Source organism: Falco punctatus (assembly GCF_963210335.1).
Source record: "Falco punctatus genome assembly, chromosome: 4".
Classification (NCBI taxonomy): Eukaryota; Metazoa; Chordata; class Aves; order Falconiformes; family Falconidae; genus Falco; species Falco punctatus.
The window spans coordinates 51,475,901-51,497,636 of NC_137583.1; the positions used below are offsets into that span (position 1 = coordinate 51,475,901).

The window sequence follows — 21,736 nt, forward strand, 5'->3', positions numbered from 1 at the left end:
GCAGGGGCAGGTGGCGTGTCAGGGCTGGCACCCACCTGGTGGAGGGCTGGCTGCTCTGGCTCAGCTCCCCGCCACCGAGGGCTGGGGATCATCCAGCTCCCTGTAGTTCCTGGGACAGCACCTGGAGGTCAGTGCTGCTGTCGGTTCACGGCTGGGACCCCGCGAGGAAGGCCAGGCAGTTGAGCAAGAAGGTCCCAAGGCAGTCCCCGGTGGCCACAGGGCAAGGGCACAGGGTCAGAGCAGAGCCCCTTTGGACTGGGGGGTGCCACCTCCTCCCTACTGAACATAGCAGCAGGGGGATGATGTCCTGGCTGGGTAAGTTGCTCCATCCCAGATCCGGGCTGGTCCAACGTGACATCTTCTCTGCTTGCCACACCCTGCAGCCTTGGGGGTGTCTGAGTGTCTTCCCAGGCACCTCTGCATCACTCTCAGCAGGCTCCTGCCAGCGTTACTAGCCTCTTCTCTAACAGCAGTAGGACTTCGCTCTTCTCCAAGGCCGGTAGCAGCTGGTGGTCCAGGTGGGATGACCAGCTATGGTAGGAGAACAGACCAGGACAGGGTCTTCTCTGAAGACTGCACTCCCAGTTCGTAGGCCTGTGTCAAGTGAAGACGGGGCCCTTTGTGCAGGCTTGGCCTTTCTGTTTTGGGATCCACTGTGTGTCGTTGGGGTCTGGTGTACAACTGTGTCCCCAGAGAAGGGAGGCTGCTTTGCTGTCACGTACCCAAAGCACCCGCTTGCTTTTGCCCCTGTAGCGCTGGGCATTAGTCCTGTCGGCCTGCCTTGGTCTGCCTTTGCCACGGCTGTGCTGCGGCACCGCGGCACTGCAGGCTGGTTTGGGCAGCGGGTGCTGAGCTCCAGACCCTGCGCTCGGCCGAGCTGGCGGGCAGCGGCGCGGGGCTGATGGTGCTGCAGGGACGAAGTGCCCTGAGAGGCTGGAAGGCTGGTCAGGATGGCGGCTTCCCAGGGAGCAGAGGGGCTGCTTCCCACTTCCGAGCGCCGCCTCGTCCCTGCGTGTGCCTCGGCAGCTGGGGAGGGCGGAGGGGACTCCGGGAACCCGCACTTCACCCCCCCACCCCGCACCCCCATCTTCTATTGACTCGTGCTGTCGTCCTCCCCACCCCGTTGTCTCATTGTAGGCTGAGGGGAGCGCGGAGCCAGCGCAGCTCCCGCCAGCCCCTCAGAACGGAGAGGTGACAGCGGCCCAGGCAGGCAGTGAGATGCGGGAGAATGGCGTAGGGCCGGCAGTGCCCACTGCCCTGAGTGGTGGTGACCAAAGGGAAATTCAGAGCTTCGAGACTCAGATACAAGAAACAAGTAAGTGCCTGCGCCTTCTCTCTACGCACGCTGCCGGGTGGGGTGGGGAGAGCACTGCAGCAGGGCAGAGCAGCCGCCCCTGGGCACTGGTCACACCGCTGTAAGCTGGATGTTGAACTGTCTGTATCGATGTCTGTAGGGGAGGGTTTTTTTGGCCTTTGTTTAATTCAGAAAATTGCCTTTTATTTTCCAGGCATCTAATGATGACATTATGGTATCGTCTTCCATTCCCCTCCTGTCCCTTCTCCTCTTTCCTCCTCCTGCCCTTCCCCTTCTCACCTGCCCTTGTGTCGCTGCAGATTGAATCTCACAAGCTGATGTTCCGTGAGAAGGCCAAGGCTCGCACAGACCACGGAGCAGAAATCGTCTCCAAACCCCTCAACCCTCCCAGCAGCACTTCCCCCCGGCGTAGCACATCCGTCAGCGAGAGCCTGGGCTCAGTCGCCTCCTTGTCACCGCTGCAACAGCCAGCGCCCCTTGCAGCGCTTTCTCAGCAAGGCTTGTGACCCTTTCCAGCCCCGTCCCCCACCCCCCCCACCCCCCCCCAGAGTAACGCAGCTTGGCTCTCTTAACCCGGCGTCTGGCTTCAGGTGGGAAGGGGACAGCGTTTAGCAGGGCTAGTGTCCCTTTCAGCTGCGCTGACTCCTCGAAGCACCCTGGAGGCTCGCCCCTGCCCGAGCGTGCCAGGCTTCTGGTGGTCCCTTCTTGGCTGGAAAAGGTTTCCCTCCCTCTCCGCGCCTCGTCCCTTTGGCTTTTAGGGGGATGCTAGAGTGAGCGTTAATGTCGTGTGCGGGGATGGGCACCCGGGGGCTCCCACAGGGCCTGGGCGGCGGGGGCTGGGGAGGAGCATGCCTATGCTGCTGGTGGCTGAAGCCAGGCCAGAGTTGATAGGGATAAGCTGTGATCTTTCTTTCTGTCTTTTTTTTTTTTTTTTTTGAGAGAGAGAAAAAAAAAACCAACAAACCTTTTCCTCTTTGCTGCTTCAGTTTCCGCTGATCCTGTTTGATGATGATATATATTATACACACACGTTAGGCTGTTTTAACTGTTGACTTTAACCTTTTATTCTTTGTGACAATGTGTTTGATGATTTATTGTGCTACAAACCCATGCTAAGTTTCCTTATCTCTTTCCTTCTTTTCCTAACCGTAGGAGAGTAGAGACATTAACCGCTGCTGCAGTGCTGGCTTCTTATTGACATATCCAGCAATTGTAACTTTTTTGTTGTTGTTTTGTTTTTGGGGTTTTTTTAATATTTTAAAACGATGGAGCAAATTCATGGGATTAAGCCATGTCTGAAACGAAAGGCACAAGAATGTGTTAAAGGAGAACTTGCTGTAACAGATAGATGAAGCCTGTGTTGACTGCAGCGAGACGTGTTGAATCGATGCTGGTAAAACCTCCTGTAGGGCCAAACCGCCAGCCCTGGAGCATGCCTAGCACCTTTGGCACATTAGCAAGGCAAAGGCGGTTTATTTATTAACTGCAGCCAAAGCCCTGGGATTGATCTTTTTTGGCTAGGGCCTGAGGTCTGGAGGAAAGGCAGGAGGCTGCTTTCGTGGTGGAGTTGCAGGTTGACGCAGGCCGTGAGTTCCGAGGCAAAAGCAGGTCTGTGGCGTGCGTGTGTGTTGTTTTAACAGAGGCTGATGTGTGGGAAACTGTATTGTCAGGCCGAGCAGGTATGGTGGGAGGCCGAGGTGGGGAAGCAGGGAAAGGGCATCTCTCATCGGGGTGTGAGGCAGGGGTCGCAGAAGGTCTGTGGAGGGCTGGGAGGGAGGCCAGAGCCCTTGGCTGGGGCAGGGGAGGCAGGTTTCTAATGCCGGGGAGTTGCAGCTCTGACTAGGAAGGAGATTTACCTACTCTCTGAGGTGCGAGCTCCTCGTTTCATGTTGCAAATGACACTAAAGAAATGAAATGTAAATAAATTAAAAAAAAAAAAGTGTTCTTGGGTCGTCAAACTAATTTAAAGAAAAAAAAAAGGCGGAATAAGGAAACACTGGGATCAAAGCGAACTGAACCAGGCATGTGCTAAGGGGGGGTTGTTCAAGGAGGGGACAGAGGGAAGCCTGCAGCTTCTCATGCTTGTGGGAATATTTCTTTGGGAAGCTGACAATGACACGATAACCCGGAATCTGTATTTACACACAAAGATTCTTATTGCACTTGTATTTTTTATATTAAAGTTTGCATGATTTCTAATAAAATGGCATTAAAATGTACTAGTTTGCATCAAAGTCGTCTGCTAGTTTCATAAGTGCTTTTTCCTCTGAATACAAATTTAAATAAGCAATGCAGATTTGCACCTGAAAGGGGCGGTTATATATACCCTAGAAAACTCCCAGTGCTTCCCTTCCTCTTCCTCCTGCTCCTCCTCCTCCTCCTCCTCCTCCTCTTCTTCCTCCCCACCTCTCCCTTCCATGCCACATCCCTCTGATCCCAAACCAGGTCGCTCCCTGCCCTGGTGCTGTGTGTGCTGAGTGGCCTCGGCCATCCCTGCTGCCGCGCCACCCCGCACCGGCTGGCACGGACCTGGCCAGCTCTGCGGAGGGGAAGGCCAGAGCTGGGGAGGGGGCCGAAGCTGCCCTCCTGCCCTGGGCTCTGGGCTGGGCTCAGAAACCTCATTTCTTAAAAGAGCCGAGCTGTGTTGGGGTGCTCGGGAGCACTCCGGCCGGTCCCATGGTGCTGCCTCCGACCACCCGTTCACCTGCATGCCGCCCTCCGGTATATATCACTGCCCTTTCGCTGACGCTTCCTTCTTTCTCTTACTGCTAAATTCTAAACACCAGTTTGATCTTGTCAATCTTGCGGTTGGTTTTGGTCTGGTTTTTTTTCCAGCACTTGAATTGAGGGGAAGTTCGGAGGAGACCGAGAGGAGAGCAGGCTGACGGCCTCAGGAGGAGGCAGGGGCTGGGTGATCCCAAGCTGTGCTGTGGAACCGCTGCGGGTGAGGGCAGGCAGGACGGCGGCGGGGGGCAGGCAGGTGCTGTGCAGAGGGTCTGTGGCGTGGGGCCCCGTGTCCCTGCCCGCAGTCGTGCTGGTGAGCGGCTGTAGGTCGAGGCAGGGATGGCAGGTCCGGCAGTGGCTGTGGTTAACCAAAGAGGAAAGGGAAGCTGAAATGTCGAGTTCCTCTCGCTGCCCTGCCCGGGGGTGCGATGCCCGGGCAGCGGGAGGCAGCCAGCTCGTGGTTCAGGCGCTGCAGGAGGAAGGCAAGTGGCAAAATTGCACTTTATCTTCTGAGACTGCAAAAAAAAAAAAAAAAAAAAAAAAAGGGGGGCAAAAAGCAAGCAAACCCCTGATGCCCTGCAAAGGGACAGCGACACCACCTTCTCCTCCTGCACTGCTTTGATGTGACGTACTGACTGTGCGGCAGCCCCAGCCGGGGCTCCCGCGGCGGCGGTGGTGGCCAGGCCCGTCTGACCGTGCCCATACCTTCCCAGCCCGTCCGGCAGCTCGGCTGACCACGGACCAGCCGCCCCGCGCTTCTGTGCCACTTTCTCTAACACTTGTTGTGCCTGTGTTTAGCTGACAAACTAAATCCAGATACACTCGTTTGGTGTGTTTTTTTCTAGGACAGTTTCAGTTTTAATATGGATTTTCTTTTTTTATTTTAAGGAAACGGCTGTACATATTGCTAGCCTGGGAAGAGATCCATGTGTGGTGAAAATGATTTTAGTTTCCTATCTGGAGAGTGGGAGTGAGCTGGTTAGTGCTGAGACCTTAAGTGGAGGCTGCAGAGCTGCGGGCTGGCCGAGCGCTCGCCCAGCCGGGCAGAGCAGGGGAAGGAGCCGTGGTCGCCTTTGGCTTCGCCTAGGGCTAGAGGTAGCGGATTCTCTTGGGGGGGGCGGGGGGCGGGGGCAGAAGAGTTGTGGTCTGAATTGGATGCGACTTGAATGTACACGCTTGTGTCCTGAGATGCCTCCTGTGGGTCCTGGCTTTCTCTGGAGCTGCACTTTGCGTGACTGCGCTGGGGGCGGCAGCGTGGGGTGCGGGGGGGTCAGGGCATGGATTCGGGGAGAGGGGAGCAGGCAGGCGCTGGTGGTCTTGGTTGCCGCTGGCTGGGGCACATGCCGGAGCACAGGCAGCGGTGCTCCATGCCGGAGCCTGCGCCTGCCTCGGGCAAGGTGCTCAGCAAAGACCTTTCCTGAGTCCCCAAGGTTGCGGTCAGGGTGAGCGTTGGCTTGGAGGGGCCTGAGGGGCTCAGGCGCGGAGCAGGCAGCACAGGCAGCGGTGGGGCTGCGGTGCGGCGGGGAGGGCTGGCTGGGAGCCCCTGCCCGGCCCCTCGCGGGGTCCCCCCTGGCCCCCAGGACCCCAGCATCGCAGGCAGGAGGGTGTCCCCACTGCCCGGGCTGCTCAGCTGGGGTGGCTCCCTGCACATCAGTGGCATATGCAGTTACTTTGGGGCTTTTTATAGTTAAGGTACATTCAAGTAACCAAGTTTGTGGGCTTGAGGCCAGAGGAGCAGGAGGCGGGAGCCATGGTGGCGTCGCTGCCCGGCACGTGCCTGCCCTGGGTCAGAGCCCTGCAGCAAAGTGAATGTAGTTTTCTACGCTGACCCTCACCGCTGTCCCCCACGTAGCATCGGTGTGTGAGTGGGGCTGTAGGACCCTTGTGTGTTTGTGTTGTTTAGGCAGAATTTCTAGTTTTCTTGAACTGTGGCAGGAGCTTGATGTCAGTGACATCCTCGGGGGTGGCTGGATGGGGAGGGGGGGACTGGCCGAGCCCCTCCTGAGCCAGTCCTGGCTCCTCAGTGCTGGCCCTGCAGAAGCCGTGGCTGGCGGGGGGCAGCAGCCCCCAGGCTCAGCAGCAATTGTCACCCGACGGCCCTCCTGGCCCGGGCGGCCTGTGAGCAGGGTTGGAGGGAACTGCTCGAGAGGCAGCAGCGGGAGCTGCTCCATCTGTCCCTCCTCACCGCCCGACACCCCGCTAGAGCCCGCAGGCGCCTTTCCCATCTCCTGCGCTCGAGTCTCGCTGGCCGCCAGCCGGTGTCACGCGTCAGAGCAGACACGAGGCTCCTGCCTTGCATCCGTCGTGACCGTCCCACCCCAGCGCTTAGCACTGCCCGCAGCTTCGGTTACCCCTGACGTAGGTACCACCGGTAAAGGCGCGGTGGTGGACATGAGGGGGGGGTCGGACCTGAGAGGCCGGTGTGGCTGGGGGTGCAGGGCCCACCAGGCTGACCCGGCTCTTGGCTCCTTCTGTGCTCTCGGGAAGTCATTTACCCTCCCTGCCTCAGCTCCCCCATCGCCAAGGTGGGGACGCTACTACTTACCTCACCGGGCTGTTGTGAGGAGCGAGCAGTGTGTAAAGTGTTCTTTAAATGTGACGTATTACTAGTAGTAGTATTATTTTTGTGTCACAGGGTTACTTGGCAGCAGCACCCTCCCCTCCGCGGCAATGGGCGCACGGGGGGTGAGGGCCACCGCTGGCCCTGTACGTGGTGGGGTGGTGCTGAGGGGAGGGAGGGGGGGCTGGGCCGGGGGGTTAGTGCTGGGTGTAAGGGCCCAGACAACAGCTCGGGGGGGTGGGGGGCCGGGCAGACCCCTCCCGCCCCGCAGTGGATCCCTACGGGTTTGCTTCTGCCTTTCTGTCGCCCTCCCACGCGGGGCTGTGGCCGTTGTCCCCTTAGCAGCATTTCCCGACTTGATGTTGTGATTCTTACTATTGTAAAGGGTTGAAATAAAGCTTCTAGATGTTCCTCCTCTGCTTGGGCCTCAGTTTGTGGGGGGCGGGATGGCCGGGCGGGGGGCGCTGGCACAGCCGGAGGCACCTGTGGGGCAGAGAAGCCATGGAGAAGGGGGTGAGGGACTTTGTCGTCTCTGATGCCCTCAGCCATGGGAAGATGCCCCATTCCTGGGCTTTGCTCCTCAGACCCTGGGCTCCCAGGGCAAGGGGGTGCTTGGCTGGCACCCGGCACCCACCGCCACCCCCCTGGGCACCCACGCGGCCGTTTCTCCCCTCTGCCCACGCCCCCCAGGCTCCCCTGGGAGCCGAGCCTGGCTCCATGGCCAGCGCAGGGGCCCGGACATGGCTGGAGTTGCAGCGAGACCCGGGAGCCACCCCTCCCCATGGCAGGTGCCCCCACTTAAAAAATAATAAGGAAGGTTTTGTACCTGGGGGAGCTCACAGCGCGCCTTCCCCAGCCCCCCTCCCTGCGCCCGGGCCCCCTGCACCTCCCCCACCCCCCAGGGAGCCCCCGCAGCACCGGGACAGGCTGAGGGACCCCAGGCACCCCTGGCAGCTGGGGGTGTCCAGGGTACACACACACACACACACACCCCGACCCCAAGACCCTTCAGCTGGCCAGTGAAGGCTTCTCCCAGCAGAGGAAAAGCCGCCACCGCTGCTGTCCCATCCCAGGAAAAGGAGCAAGAAAACAAGCTGGAAAAAAAATAAAGAGAGAAAAAAAAGAATGAAGAGGACAGAGGCAGTTACTACTCTATCCCTTTTTATTGTCTTTAATCTATGTTGTAAAAAGATCCAGTATCACGTAACAGCCACTGAAGTATCCCAATATCACACTAGTTCTGAACCATTTAGACAATAGCTTAGTCTTTTTTTTTTTTTTCTTTTTTTTTTTTTCTTTTTTTTAAACCTGCTGGAAGGGAAAACCATACTGCCCATTATACAGGCCAAAAGAAACAAACACTGGTCAAATAATAGTGACAACCTCAAGCAAGTGAAATGAAGATGAAAAGTTCTGAGTGAACACAGGCAGCAGGAGCCCAAGGGCCCCACGCTGGTGCATCCACCCCAGCCCGGCGCAGTGGGGCTGGGGGCTCCTGGGCACCCCCAGCCCAGTCCCCCAAGCTGGCCACCAGCCCTCCGCCCTTGTGCTTCTCGCCCACAGCCACTGGTGCTGCAGGGCTCTCACAGGGCCCCGCTGCTGTCTGCCAGCTCCGATGGCACAGGCCCCAGCTCCCGCAAGCCCGCGATGAGTAAATTAAATCCTGGGAGAGAACAGCGGGGAGAACACAGCCGTGGCCCCCGCCACAGGCGGCTCCGTCCCAGCGCAGGGCGACGCTGCAGGGCAGGAACTCCTCAGCCCTCACTCCCCTCCTCGCGCCCGCGCCCCGCTGCCGTCTTTGGGCCGCTTCCATCCCCCAGCACAGCACGGCTGGGCAGCCTCAGCCCTCGCCCTGATTTAGATACAAAGAGCATAAGAAATGGTGAATAAAAACAAACGATCCCAGGCCCTGTGGCCGCCTTCCCCGGAGCCGCTGGGGAAAGCAGCCGCCGCCTCCCCTCCAGCAGCCCCCGCTGCAAACCGAGTGTGAGGTGCTCGCTCCCTCCCGCACCATCCGCCCGAGGCCACATGCGTTACAAACACCAACGAAGCCTCACAACAGCCCTGTGAGGTAGGTCACTGTCTTCATTCGACAGGGAATCCAAGGCAAAACTGGGATTAAACTCCAGGTTTCTCATTTAGTGCTGTGCCTGTCACAATCCTCCTTCCACAGAAATATGGTCCCTGTTCATAGAAAACAAAGAATTTTATGCCTATGCTCCTGGCTTCCTGCAGGAGAAAGCGCTCACAGGCCGACTGGCATCTACAATCACGTCCTGTGTTGCACAAGTTACAGGGATCCGGCCTCCTTGACGTAGGGAGAACAAGAAATTCATAAAAAAAAACCAAATGAACCAAAAAAACCCCCCAAAACAATGCAAGAGGACAGGAAGTACAGGCGGATTAGGAACAAGTCACATCTCACACTAGTAACGCCACTGCAATCGCGCTGTGGGGTGGCAGGGCCCCAGTGAGGCTCGGAGATCCCGCATGGAATGGCACCTCGTCACCTCTGTCTGGCACCTTCAGGGCTTCCTCCCCTCGACGACATCCCGAGGGCAACGCAGCGCAGCAGGGAGCATGAAGACAAGGATCACCACCCTGCACCAGGCGCCGGATCCACACTCGGCCCGGCCGCTGGAGCAGGCACAGCCACGAGCCAAGACGTCCGTCCTCCTGGCGAGCCAGCGGCAGCTCCCGCGCCAGAGCTGCTCCCGCCCAGCCCTGTGGGGATGGGGCAGGGGGCGACCGCAGCAGCTGCGTCCTTGCTTTCCAGTTCAGGGACTGGCGCTGGTACGAGCAGAGGAGGTGGGTGTCCACGGAGCTCGCGGCAGGGTCCATCGGCACGTCCAGTCCATTCCAGGTGGTACTGCGCTGGCTCTTCCTACGCGGTGACCATGCACGGAGCCGACAGCAGGAGATTCAGACAACATTAATCTTCTAGGATGGAGAGAGATGACTTCACAAGGGATAAATAGAACTTTATTTAAATAAACATTTGTGAACATCTTTATACAAATTACAAGTCCCCACACAATCCTCCAGCTCTGCCTAAGCGCCAAAGCTGCCAGGAGGGCCTTTGAGCAGATCCACCAGGATGTCAAGCAGCTGGCTGTGCTGGTGGTGCAGGTCCCCAGGGATGGCTGCCATCTCGTAGCACAGGCACGTCTCCACCATCTTGGAGAGCGACACACGGAAATCACGCAGGAGGCGGATGGTGTAGGAGTCTCCCTCCAGCACCAGGAGATCACTGTCTGTCAGGGAGACCGTTGCTCGCCAGCCATCATCTTAGTGGGAAGAAGAGAGGAGGTGAGAAACAGGAATGGCGCTGACCTCCTCTGGAGACATTCTAACCCCACCTGGATGCTCCAGGAGAACCTGCCTCAGCAGGGGGTTGGCCTAGATGGTCTCCAGAGGTCCCTTCCAAGCCTGACCATTCTGTGATTCTGACCTGTCCCAGCCTGCGCTGGCCACTTGCCCTCTCCGCCAGCCTTACCAGGGGCGGCGCGGGTCCTCCCCGCATTCATTTTAGCCCAGAGTCCAGGGACTCAACCAGGGGAAATGGTTCCCACGGGTCAGGCAGCTCCCTGATCCCTCACACCAGGATCCCCCCACGGCGGGCAACTGACGGCACAGCCCCCCTCAGCTCAAGACCAACTGCAGCACCACCAAAACCCCACAGGCTAAAGTGACGCAGCCGCGGGGAGAAGGGCTCCCTCCTCCCGCACCCCGGCCGGGCTGCAGACCAGCCCAGCTCCTCAGGGACGAGCCCCCAGCAGCAGCTCTGCCTGCGCCCCCCTGGCAGCTACAGCCGAGAGCAGCTCACAAATCATCGCCTTCGCGGCCCCGCTGCAGCAACACCCAGCACAAAGCAGGGGAAGACAGCCGGCCGAGAGAAGGTGTAGGGATCAGGGGGACAGCGGTAGGAGCGGGGTGCCTGGGGTGTCAGGCGCGGCAAGAGCAGCCCGCAGCAGCATGAGAGGATGCGCAGGCGGGTGCATCGGCCCTGCAGCTGCTGCAGCACTCACCTCGGACATGGATATCCGTGTCGGTCATGAGGAGCACGGCCAGCGGGTGGACCTGGGAGGAGTCCCGCACAAACACCCCGCCGTTGGACTTCACCGCCATGAAGTACGTCAGCCAGCGGCTGTACAGCTTGGATGCCTCCCTGCACAGGGAACAGCCTTATCAACCGCAGGCAGGACGTGCTGTAGACTGGCACTGGGGCACGCGTCGGAGGCAGCGCCAGGGCACTCGGCACAGCCGGCTGGTGCTGGGAAGTGCACGGTGTGGGGTCCCCACCCTCCCATGGTCACACGCTTGGATCACCCACCTGTTGATTGTTGACTTGTGGAGCAGAACAGTGCCAGCCTTTGTCCGATACGCGTAGCTGTTGGGTTTGAACTTCCCTTGACGGGTCACTTTGCCTTGTCTCACCTGAAAGGAAAGGAGCATCTCAAACACCTGCACAAGCGGCCGGCACTGCCCGCAGCCTGGCCTTCTCCACCACCCTCTCTCCTATCTATGTGTAGGGACAAGTATGTTCCTCCACACCCAGACGCTCCGCTGTCTTAGCAGAGTAAATACATGGGGGTGACCAGACCTGGCAGTCACAAAATGCCATGCAAGGGGCAGCAGCAGGAGGAGGAAGATGCCACCTCGACGGCTCCCAGGCCGAGCTACAAGAAGCCAAGCGTCAACCTGTGCGGGCTGGGGTGGCCCCTCCTCACAAGGGGCGAGGGACAGCACCGGAGCAGCATGCAGAATCAGGCAGCCTGCCTAGGACACAGGCTCCCAAGGGAGTACAAGTGTGTCTGGCACCTCGACGCTTCCCTGTGCTCCCCACAGCGCCCTCAAGCCCAGGAGAGCGATGGCAGAGCGAGGAGCCAGTACCTGGATGAGGTTGGGGTAGAGCCCAGCCATGAGGACTCCCTTGACAAGTTCCTCCTCTTCACTGTACTGGTTACATACGGACGATGGCATGGTGCAGTCAGACGGGGACGACACCAGGAAGGCCTCATAGAGGTTCTCAGAGAACTGCTTGACAAGGCCTACGGGGAGAAGACAGCCCCAGGGCATGAGCCACCCTCTCCTTCACCCCACTGAATGAAATATCCTCAGCAGGTCAGCACCAGCTCTGGCCTCGGAGCTCAGCCTCGGCACTAGGACCTGTCCTGCCCATGGCCTCCCTGGCACGCAGGGTTACAGCCGCGCTCCCGAGTGCCAAAGCCAGAACCCGTGCCCAGTCCAGCAGTCACCTGCCCGGCCTGCCCCATTTCTGCACCACATTCTTTCACCAGGGCTTCAGCCTTTTCAGGGGACAGAGGGGAGAAGCCGGACTCTGAGACTCACCATTGATGAAGCGAAGGCTGGGGCCGTACAGGTAATAGTCCTGCAGGTAGTTATCCCTGGCACGACTGTCTCTGCGTCTCAGCACCTCCTCCCAGCCTGCCACAGCTCTGACAAACGCGAGGTGATCGCTCCCGCTCTCCCGGCTCAGAACAGCCTTGGCCTGGGAGACAGACACACGCGTCAGCCCCTTCCCTACCTGCTTTCTGCCCTCGCCGGGGAAGAGCTTCTCACCTTGTCCACCTCTGCACGGTTTTGCAGGCTGCTGCTGAAGGGGTCCCGGGTGAGGCAGGAAACGATGACAAGCAGAGGGTGGAGGCAACGGTAGATGGATGCCAAGACTATGGCCTTGGCCAGCCGAGGATCTGTGGAGATCTGGGCAAGGCGCTTGCCCAAAGTGGTGAGGGCTTCCCGCTGGTCCAGCACTCCTGCAACAGAGCCCCCACGAGGGCACATCCATCAGCTCTGAGTGGGGCAGACGTGGTGGTCAGGGGAACCCGCCTATCAGGCTCGGAAGATTTGGTGTAACCTCCAGAAGAGGCACACAGCATAGTTGCCTGCAGCCGCCTGCCAGAACCTCCCAGGTCTAACTGACCTGAAGCCAAAGAAAAGGCTGTAACAGCCAGGTGACAATCAACAAAGCCCCAGCTATGAACTCCAGACCACAACCTTCCTTCTCTGATCCCACCCCCCACCACTTTTATTTTTTTTAAGCCTTGGGAAGTTCTCCTCACTTCTCAAGCAAAGCAGCGTGGGAAATAAAATAGCACCAAAACATGTGCAGTTTGGGAAGTCCCTATCAGCTGCCATCCCTGTCTCGGGACAATCCTGCCCAGTCTGTCCCACAGGATCCTGTGCCAGCTCTCGCTTCCCATGTTTAGACAGCAAACATGTTTCCATCACACCCACACCAGGATACAGCATTAGCTCACCGATCTCCTGCAGCAAGATCACTGCTTCATCCACAGCTTTGATGTCAGGGCTGTCCAGAGCCTTGGAGAGAAATTCAACTGCCTGCATCACAGGAGGGGGAAGGGAAAAGAAAAAAAGAAAGGGCATGTTTCCCATATAGCAGTGTGGGAGAGCCCTCGGGAGCCCACTGCCCTGCCCCAGGGCCCCAGACTGCAACACTGTTCCCTCTTTCTTTGCCTACAGGGATATGAGCTCAGCCCTCTCCGTTCTTGCAGCGCCTTTTAGACGTGCTCTGTAATCTAAGCAATCTGTACATTTCCTGGTCTTAACTTTGCCTAGAGAGCACTGCATTTAAGAAAGCAAGAAATAAAGCCATCAGCATCTCGGGGTTTTCCTACTCATGTTTGCGGTCAAATCATGTCATGTCTCTGGAACGGGCAGCGGGCAGGCTGCTCCCCGCTGGCTCAGCCAGCTGCAGTCTCGCGGGCTTGCACTGTGCTTACCGTTTTCTCCGGCATGTGGATCTTGGCCTGAACCACCAGGTTCTCCAGTGGGGTGCGTAGGATCTCTGGAACCTGGTAAGTTGGCATCTTGTCCAGGCGGCTGCGAGGGAAGAGGTGATAGGCAAATCCCGACTGACAGCGGCCAGCGCGCCCTCGCCTCTGCACCACATTTGACTTGGACACCCAAACTGTTTCCAGGCAGGACACCTAGGAGAAGAAGGATAGGCATGAAAGCTCTCAGGGCTCTCTGTCCTGTTTAGATGCAGCTTTCCACCCAGTTCACACACCTCGGACTCCTGCCAGCTGACAAGCTATCCTGCTGAAGGGCAAGGGAAGCCTTTCCCCCTCTGCCACCTCAGTGCAGTGACGGCCTGAGCCACCCGGTGCAGGGCTGAGGCCCTGATGCCATCTGCTGGCCACCAGCCTTGGCTCCACATCAGGGTGCTCACCAGGGCTCCCCACGCTGCCCGGCTGGGAGCTGCCAGCCAAGTGCCATGCCCACCCACCCCATGCCAGTCCTGCTTCCTGATAGCCACAGACACCACGGGGCCTGGCACTGGGAGTTAAATTGGGTTAAAACTGGGCAAATATAAAAGGGTTGGTTTTAAACTGCAACTGTTCCAAGGTGTGACTTGTCACCTGGCCCTGCGAGATGTTCTGGCAAGGGAAGGGAAGGGGCAGCAGCCTGCAGCCAGAATGCCTTCTTCCAAGAGCAACAGCAGCAGAGCAGCCTTTGCGCTGTCATGGAAGTGTCAGCACACGGGCCTTCGCAGGGCCCAGCACCGCCAGAAACACGGCCCGAGAGCAGCGTACTCCCCCTCTAAAAGCCGGGTAACAAAGCTTAAGGCACTGGGGTCAAAATTACTTCAAACAGGAGCTGTACCTAACAGGTCAAAGCTGCCCTGCTTTGGCTAGAAAGAGGTTTACGATGAAATCATACAAAAAGGCAGAAAGCAAATGGAAAAGCTACAGGTGTTAGATGGTGTATCAGAGAGATGGATTTGCCTTAAATTTCTTTGAAGATACCAGACTTTTGCCTGCCCAGCAGAAGTCAATGGGAAGCCTGGCAGGGAGCTTGGGTAAAGGCAACATCAAACACTCTGTCCCCAAACAGGGACACAGCACCAGTGCCTCAAGTGCCAAAAGGGAAGCAGCTCTATCCTCCCATTAACAGCATCTCAGACACTGCTCTGAGAACATCCATTAGCTCCAGTATTTCCCAAATTCACTTAGAGGCAAGAAAGCATCAGTACCTTGGTCTTCAGATCATAGCGTTCCTCCTTGTGTGTGCCACTGTCCACCACGTGAACAATGTCATTGATGGTGATGGAGGTCTCAGCGATGTTGGTGGCCAGGACAATCTTCCTGACGCCAGGTGGAGGCCTCTGGAAGATGTTCTGCTGGTCCATCATGGGGATGTTGGAGTGCACTAGGAAATAAAACTAGCGTCAGTCCTGCCCTGTTGAGCTGCTTTGCAGTACAAGGCTAAGGTGGGCAGAGATTCTCAGCCTTCTTGTACCATCACCTCCTGCTTCCAGAAACGGGGACACCACTTGTAAATACTGTCAGCAGTTTCCTGCCAGCCAGACCGCAGGAAAAATTTTCCATACATCATCTGGGAAGGCTTCATTTCAGTTGCCTCAACCTATAGCCCAACATCAGCAGCAGCTCTGACCACCTCCCGTCCCAGAGAGGCTAACGGCACCACCAGAATAACCCTGGGCCCCTAGCAGAGTCCCAGTTCCTCCCACAGTCCAGTTCTGCAGCTCCCCCTTTTTGAAAAGGTCTGTGGGGCAGGGGAATGGGGCATCCTCATTGTCATTTAGTTTCACTTGGTCAAAACCAGTTACGAGCAAGGACCTGTAACTCTTCTACATCACGTTTGCCCTAGTACAGATCAGCGATGTGAAGAGATTCCCAGCAACTGCACAGAACAGCAGGGGAGCACAAGAACACACAGCTTTCAAAGAACACCTACATTTATTAGCAACTGAGCTGTGCTCCTGGCTGGCCTTATTTGGCATTGAATAGGGAGGACCATTAAAAAAAGAAGCAAAAAAACCCACAAACAAACCAACCCCCACAATCTTACAGCCTTACAGAGCAATACCGACTTTTGTTATAAAAATTTCCCTCCTGGGATAGAGAATGTTAAATTCACTAATCAAAGCTGAGCTACAGAGTGCACCTCCATCCCCCAAAACAGGTCTTGAAGATCTTTTCTGTGTAGGCTCTGCATGCAGCTACAGCTGTGCAGAATTTAGCAGTTTCCTCCTTGCCTAATTCTGAATTGCTGGAGGCAAACAGGAAGCCAGTTTCTCTGATCACACACAGGTTTGGATGGTCTCTGCTAGGAGGAGTTATTCGTGCTTAACACGCACGATTACACAACAGGTACGTATGTCAGGGCATACAAGCTTGCTCTGTACCCGAGTGCAACAGCTAAAGAGCTCATCAAGTGAACCGGCCTATCCATTCTCCTGAATTCTGTGGAGAAAAGGTCTGTCCCTGCCATCTCACCTGGTAAGACGAGGTACCGGCTGTTCTGAGATCCGAGCATCTCTAGCAGACGCTGCTGCACTCCTTTGATTTCCTGCCAACCAGGGAGGAAGCAGAGGATCCCCCCTGAAACAGAGGAAGAGTTAAGAACAAGCAACCTCGAAATCCGAACACTTTTCCCCAGCTGGAGACAAAGAAACTGCTTCTGCTGCACAGAAGGGACACCCGTTATTCCCCTAAGTCCACAGCAATCTTCAGCCCAAGAAACCCAAACAAAAGCAGAGCCCTGGTCTGGGATGCCCCCTGCCAGCTAATCTCTAAGGAAACCTGCATCATACTTGTCATGAGCAAATGAGATACAGCCATTATGGGAAGTCAGACCCAGGGGAACGCTGTCTAGACTCCATACTGCTATGCTATACCTGCTTCTGTGAGCTCATTAGGGCAAGGATTTAAAGCCAGAAAGAAACCAGGCCACCTGTAGTTTGAGAGTGAAAACCTGCTAGCTTTGAAACACTTAAAACATTTAGCAGTCATCCAAGAGTCATGCCTTCTTCACAAAAACACCACCTCCCAGACAAAGATTGGGCCTCCAATACAGAAAAATAACGAAATTGTGCAGCACAAGGCTGTAAATGCTGCAGCACAGACAAGTCTTGCTCTTCACCCCCGCAGGAACAGCTGTATCTCAGGACACTACAGCTGGGACACTGAGGACAACTGTTGTCTTCGTCAAAGACTCAGAATTGGCTCCTGCCACATGGCATGAGACAACCGGGTTAACAGGAACTCAAGGTGCCTTGCAGATGTCAGCTCAGCATCATGTTTCCTCCACAAAGGGTCTGGGACTCTGCAGGGTTCACTTTCCACCCTGCCAGCAAAAGGAAAGGGCAAGGGGGCAAGGCAGAACCTACCCGGTTCTCCATGGGCATCAATCTGGAGCACGAGGTCTGTGATCAGATCAAGATCAAGGACACATTCATCATCCGATTGCTGGATAAAACAGGACAACACATGCAGATACATGAGCGGCAATCTAGCAGCCAGCAGAAAGACACACAGCCTCCCAGAGTATCTTCTGGAGCGCGCAAACGCCTGTACTTGGACAGCCTGCCCAGGACTAGGAGCCAGGAACCCCAGGAGTCTGGTTTTGGCTCCATCTGGAACCCACTCTGGTAACAACGGCTGCCAGTTTCCTCTGCTGTGCAGTGAGAATATACAGTCCCTTATCCGTTCTCTGGACTTGGAAGCTAACTGAGACCTGTGTACCTCTATTGAATGGCAGCTAACAAGGAATAAACATTAACGTGACATTTTTGGGGACAAAACTGTGCCATATGCACCCGGGACTTCAAACTCACTATGCACAGAACAGCAGCTTTTGTATCTCTCAGTAAAGTGGAACATACCTATCAGGCCAGCTCAGAAAGCGCAGCTAAAAATCCCAGGCTCAACAGGAACAATTAGACTGCCCTGAAGGCAATGGGACACCCTCAGTGAGTTTGCTGATGATACAAAACCGGGAGAAGTGGCTGATACACCAGGTGGTTGCTCAGCCATAGGGAGGGACCTGTACAGGCTGGAGAAATTGGCTGATAGCTCCTAGTCCAGCAAGATGGGCTAGAAAACGTCTATAGCGGGCCCGGCCAGCCTCAACGATTTGGTGACTCCATTGACCTACAACTGAAGTAAGATTACCCACAGCAAAGAGTACGTGTCTGGAGGGCATTTTCCAGAGGTTCAGTATGACTAGCTGCAAAAAGCAGCGATCAGGGAGTTCAGTCATGCAGGACAGGGAGCACTTAGGTAACAGACTCCTGTAAGCCAGAACCACCCTAGTCTCGGGACCAGGCTTGCACAGAGCACACAAACACTCAAGTCTGCATCTATGTATATACATGCACAAGTACAACGAGCTGTTAGTTTACTCAAACATAAACAAGCTTCACGCTAAAGAGGGACAAAACTGACTTAGACCCATATCTGAAGTCATCTTTATCCATAAATTCATCAGAATACTCTGGGGATTCTACTGAGCTGACTTTCCCTCACGAGGGTCGAGGGGGAATTAAAGCTGTCAACAACCACAGGAAAGAGGGACCAGTTCCAGGCCCAAACCTCCCCTGCTGACATGCCAGAAGTCAGTACCTCATCCACGGGAAAGACCTTAACCATCACACTGCGTACCCACCTTGATCTCATAGTGCCGGTGCCGATGCCGGCCCAGCTTGGCCAAGATCTCCTCCAGGTAGTACTCCTTCACTGGGTACATGAAACCCGGCACCTTGACCACAGGGCAATCCCCAAAGTAATGTGAGAAACGCTGATTGTCTCCCGTGGCACTCATTAAGACCAGGCGCAGGTCAGGGTTGAGCTTCTGAATGCCCTTCAGCAGGATGAGCAGGAAATCAGTGTTGACATCTCGCTCGTGGACCTCATCGACCACGACATGGCTGACACCTTCCAGGCTGGGGTTCCCCTGTAACTTCCGCAGCAGGATGCCCACAGTGCAGAAGAGCAGGGCTCCTCCCCGGGCAGGTGGCTTGCTCTCCAGTCGCACCTGGTAGCCCACATTCTTCCTCATGTTGGGACCCAACTCTTGTGCCACTCGCTGGGCGACCGAGATGGCGCTGATCCTCCTCGGCTGGGTGATCACTACGTTGCAGCGGGCGCCACGTCCCTCCAGGATGTAGTGTTCCAGCAGGAGCTGAGGGATCCTCGTGGTTTTCCCACAACCTGTATCTCCTGCTATTACCACCACAGGGTTCTGCTCAATGGCTGATAGGATGGTGTCCTTGTGAGGATCTACTGGCAGTGGGTGGCTCTCCTGCCATGAGGATCCTCTCCTCTTCCAGAGGGCAAGGAGATTCTGGCTAAGGCGCACTTCCTCTGCTTCCAACATGGGTATATATGTCTTCCCCGTGATTGCATCACTTATCGCACCAGATTCCTTGCTCAGGTTCATCATGTCATCAGCAATCCGGGGCCTGGATTCCCTGATGTCCACTGGATACTGGGAGAGATGGAGAAAGTTGGCAGGGACAAAAAGATTAGTACCAGTCCTGAGAAGAACAGAAAGAGACAAGTGCCTGGAACAGACTGGCTTTGCAGTGACCACGAAGCTTTGCCAAAGTCTCTTCAGATTTTAGGTAACTCAGACACGTTCTGAATTGAGGTTATTTAAATTGAGAATTAACTCGAGCAGCTCCCTACATATTCCTCCTTGTGTCCCCTATTTTAAGAGAGCTATTAGCATTGATGCCTGAAGTGACAGGCACAAAACAGTAACTTAAGCTTTCCAAGTCAGTGGCTACGCTGCATGCAAATGATGCAACGGCCTCTCAAAGACAACTTTTGGAAACTATCAAGTTACACCACCACCATTCTCTCCCTCAGGAAGCTCAGACACGAAACTTGCACAAAACATAAGCATTCAGCTAAGCCAGAGGTATTTTATCTTGGCAAAAGAAAAAACAGAAGTCACACATCCCACAGGAAGAACTAAAAGGAGCAGTAATAGGTCAGGAATTGTCTAGAACACAAATCAAAGCATTGGCCCAGATGTTCGCAGGATTAAAAGTTCAGCTACAAATCAGTACTTTTGGATTCAGCCTTATTCAGTCGCAAGCCATCCCTTCTACACATGGTGTGACAGCTCATGTCTGTGTAAGCACGGGAGGCAGACCAGACTCCTCCAAGATGCTGCCGTTTACCTAACTTTTCTAGCCCTTAGTCCAGTCACTCACAGCAGGTCATTCAGAAGCAGCTGCTGTCTGAGCTGCAGTCTTGGCTTTCTAGGACATCCACTGTTGTTTCCTTTATTTTACAGTATCTGTAAAATACCGTAAAGATCGCCCAAGATCTCTACTGTTCAGGCCAAAGAGTACTCCACCAGCGACATGCCAACTTCCAAACACAGGCATTATTTTCAGTGACTTCAACAAGCTACCCACATTTGTACCTGAGCTATGCTCAACCTCATCTTACCTTAGTGCTAACTCCTGCTCTGACAGTGAATGCTGCTAAGGAACCCTGTCTTGGCACTGCTTCAGCTCCCGTGGGTGTCTGTTCACCCTGGTCCGCCAGGAAGAGGGATCTCCTGGGTGAAAGCACGACAAGGTGCCTGAGGAGCTGCACTCGCTGCTGATGTACAATACTGTGAGACACACTCTCAAAGGAAATGTGCACGGAGACACTCCCAAAGGAAATGTGCCGGTATCGGCACCTCACCCTTGCAAAGCTACAAGGCACAACCACAGTTTAATGGAACCAACACCTGCACAAGGCAGCATTCATAGGGAGGCTATAAGCAATCCAAAGCTGCACTCCGTAACTTCTCAAAAGCCAAATAATACAGACAAATGTCAAAGGTGAATACAGAGACAGTCCACTACCCAGCAGAGACTGATCAGTTTTTGTGGCAAACTATTAAGCCATGAATTCCCTCAACATTTTGATGTGAGGCTTTCAACCCACATGCAACTCCTGAAGTTAAATGGGATCAGCCAAAGGTGATTCTCAGACCGCTGAGCAAGCCTTACATGATTCAGATAGTTCTCAATCTTGCGTAGGGTTGCTTCGGGCACTTTGATGTGGCAGGGTTTCCTCTGGTTCTCACCAAGCTCCCGGAGTGAAGTCATGTTGTACATAGCATGGCTGAGGGGGTTGTTGTTCTTGTCCACCAAGCCAAGGCTCTGCAGAGGAAGAGGCAAACGCCACTATCAGGCACAAGACTGCTGCATATGAAGTGCTGGGATATAGAGTACATGGGTCCTACATGTTCAGAGAGGCTAACTAACTCTTTATCCCATATCCCAAACCCATCATTCCTGCTTTTGCCACAGCAAGAAACAAGACATGATCCCATCTCAGCTCCCGTGAAACAGACACACTGGAGACAACCACTACCTGCCCCCAACACAACACCACTCACAAGGAGGTCTTAAACAGAGCCACCAAAGAAACAGCAGCCACAGTTATCTGACAAAACCCTCTTGCAAGGGCTGTTAACTCTCTTGCTATGGCTCTGTTATGTTGTGTCAATTCAGTAACAAGTCCTACTTTATTTTCTTGGACTTCCCCTCTTCTGACTCTAGAGTCTGCAGCGAAACTACTGCAGCAATGTGTCTGGGTTAGTACACGGACAAGAACGATAAGACAGTCTGTCTTAGTAGACAGCAGCAAGGTAGCCATGGGGACAAGCCAAACACTTCCAGGGTGATCCCTAACACATCACTTTTTGTTGAGGGTTCAAAACAAGCACAACAGCCTCCACAGGTCAGACACTAGATGGGTACAACGGCAATTTGGACCAAATCCCAAGGTTTGGAAATAAATGTTTATTAAGCATGAAGTCAAAGATCAGCAAGTTTCAGGCATCACCCCATTAGGCTCAAATATGGCAAGTGAGGTGCAAGGAGCTCTGTTCACAGACACATTAGACATGGAATGTAGGAGCCATGTGTATTTACCTTAAGCTTCTGACAGGCCAGGGCTGCTGCTTTGTTTTCTGCCTCCACCTTGCGACGGCCCTTGGCAGCAAAAGTCATCGGACAGGGCCAGCGGAGCGTGAGCTTGCAGATCTTGGTCTTGGTGCCTACTGTACGGAACTGCATGTATTCCTAAAAGACGCAGAAACAACATCAGTTCTGGGGAGGTGTGAAGAGTCTACATAACTACTCAGGGATTTTCAAATACAGCCCAATATTCCTAAGCAAAGCTTAAGTTGTTGGGGTGGGGTTTTTTTGTTTGTTTTGGGGTTTCTGTTTGTTTGTTTTTAACAGTGCACCAGAACAAGTTTAACTTCACTGAATTCTGCCCACCCCCAGTTCACAAGGCACTGGCTAAGCAAAAATGAGGGCAGACAGCTGTGTG

The 21,736-nt window shown here is 55.2% G+C and overlaps 2 protein-coding genes across 22 annotated transcripts in view; one reads left to right on the top strand and one right to left on the bottom strand.

The window, feature by feature from the left end:
- The window catches only part of MAP4 (microtubule associated protein 4), a 167,031-nt gene extending 163,497 nt beyond the window's left edge, over positions 1 to 3,534 (top strand). For 12 of the 15 annotated variants that reach the window (XM_080385734.1, XM_080385747.1, XM_080385735.1 and 9 more), the window contains one exon: positions 1,615 to 3,534. In XM_080385734.1, coding sequence (XP_080241860.1) covers positions 1,615 to 1,821 — 207 coding nt within the window. In that variant the 3' untranslated portion in view covers positions 1,822 to 3,534. Of the gene's footprint in view, positions 1 to 1,137; positions 1,316 to 1,508; positions 1,530 to 1,614 lie in introns of all 15 variants that reach the window. The other 3 variants (XM_080385745.1, XM_080385738.1, XM_080385746.1) reach the window with 2 other exon arrangements.
- Positions 3,166 to 21,736, bottom strand: part of DHX30 (DExH-box helicase 30) — a 40,560-nt gene continuing 21,989 nt past the window's right edge. For 6 of the 7 annotated variants that reach the window (XM_080385757.1, XM_080385758.1, XM_080385753.1 and 3 more), the window contains 14 exons: positions 21,334 to 21,483; positions 20,404 to 20,556; positions 18,054 to 18,875; positions 16,777 to 16,855; positions 15,884 to 15,988; positions 14,617 to 14,792; positions 13,364 to 13,570; positions 12,881 to 12,962; positions 12,183 to 12,376; positions 11,952 to 12,111; positions 11,493 to 11,650; positions 10,933 to 11,036; positions 10,628 to 10,767; positions 3,166 to 9,886 (listed from right to left, as the gene is read on the bottom strand). In XM_080385757.1, the coding sequence (XP_080241883.1) occupies positions 9,651 to 9,886; positions 10,628 to 10,767; positions 10,933 to 11,036; positions 11,493 to 11,650; positions 11,952 to 12,111; positions 12,183 to 12,376; positions 12,881 to 12,962; positions 13,364 to 13,570; positions 14,617 to 14,792; positions 15,884 to 15,988; positions 16,777 to 16,855; positions 18,054 to 18,875; positions 20,404 to 20,556; positions 21,334 to 21,483 (2,766 nt within the window). In that variant the 3' untranslated portion in view covers positions 3,166 to 9,650. The remainder of the gene's footprint in view (positions 9,887 to 10,627; positions 10,768 to 10,932; positions 11,037 to 11,492; positions 11,651 to 11,951; positions 12,112 to 12,182; positions 12,377 to 12,880; positions 12,963 to 13,363; positions 13,571 to 14,616; positions 14,793 to 15,883; positions 15,989 to 16,776; positions 16,856 to 18,053; positions 18,876 to 20,403; positions 20,557 to 21,333; positions 21,484 to 21,736) is intronic. The other variant, XR_013927862.1, reaches the window with a different exon arrangement.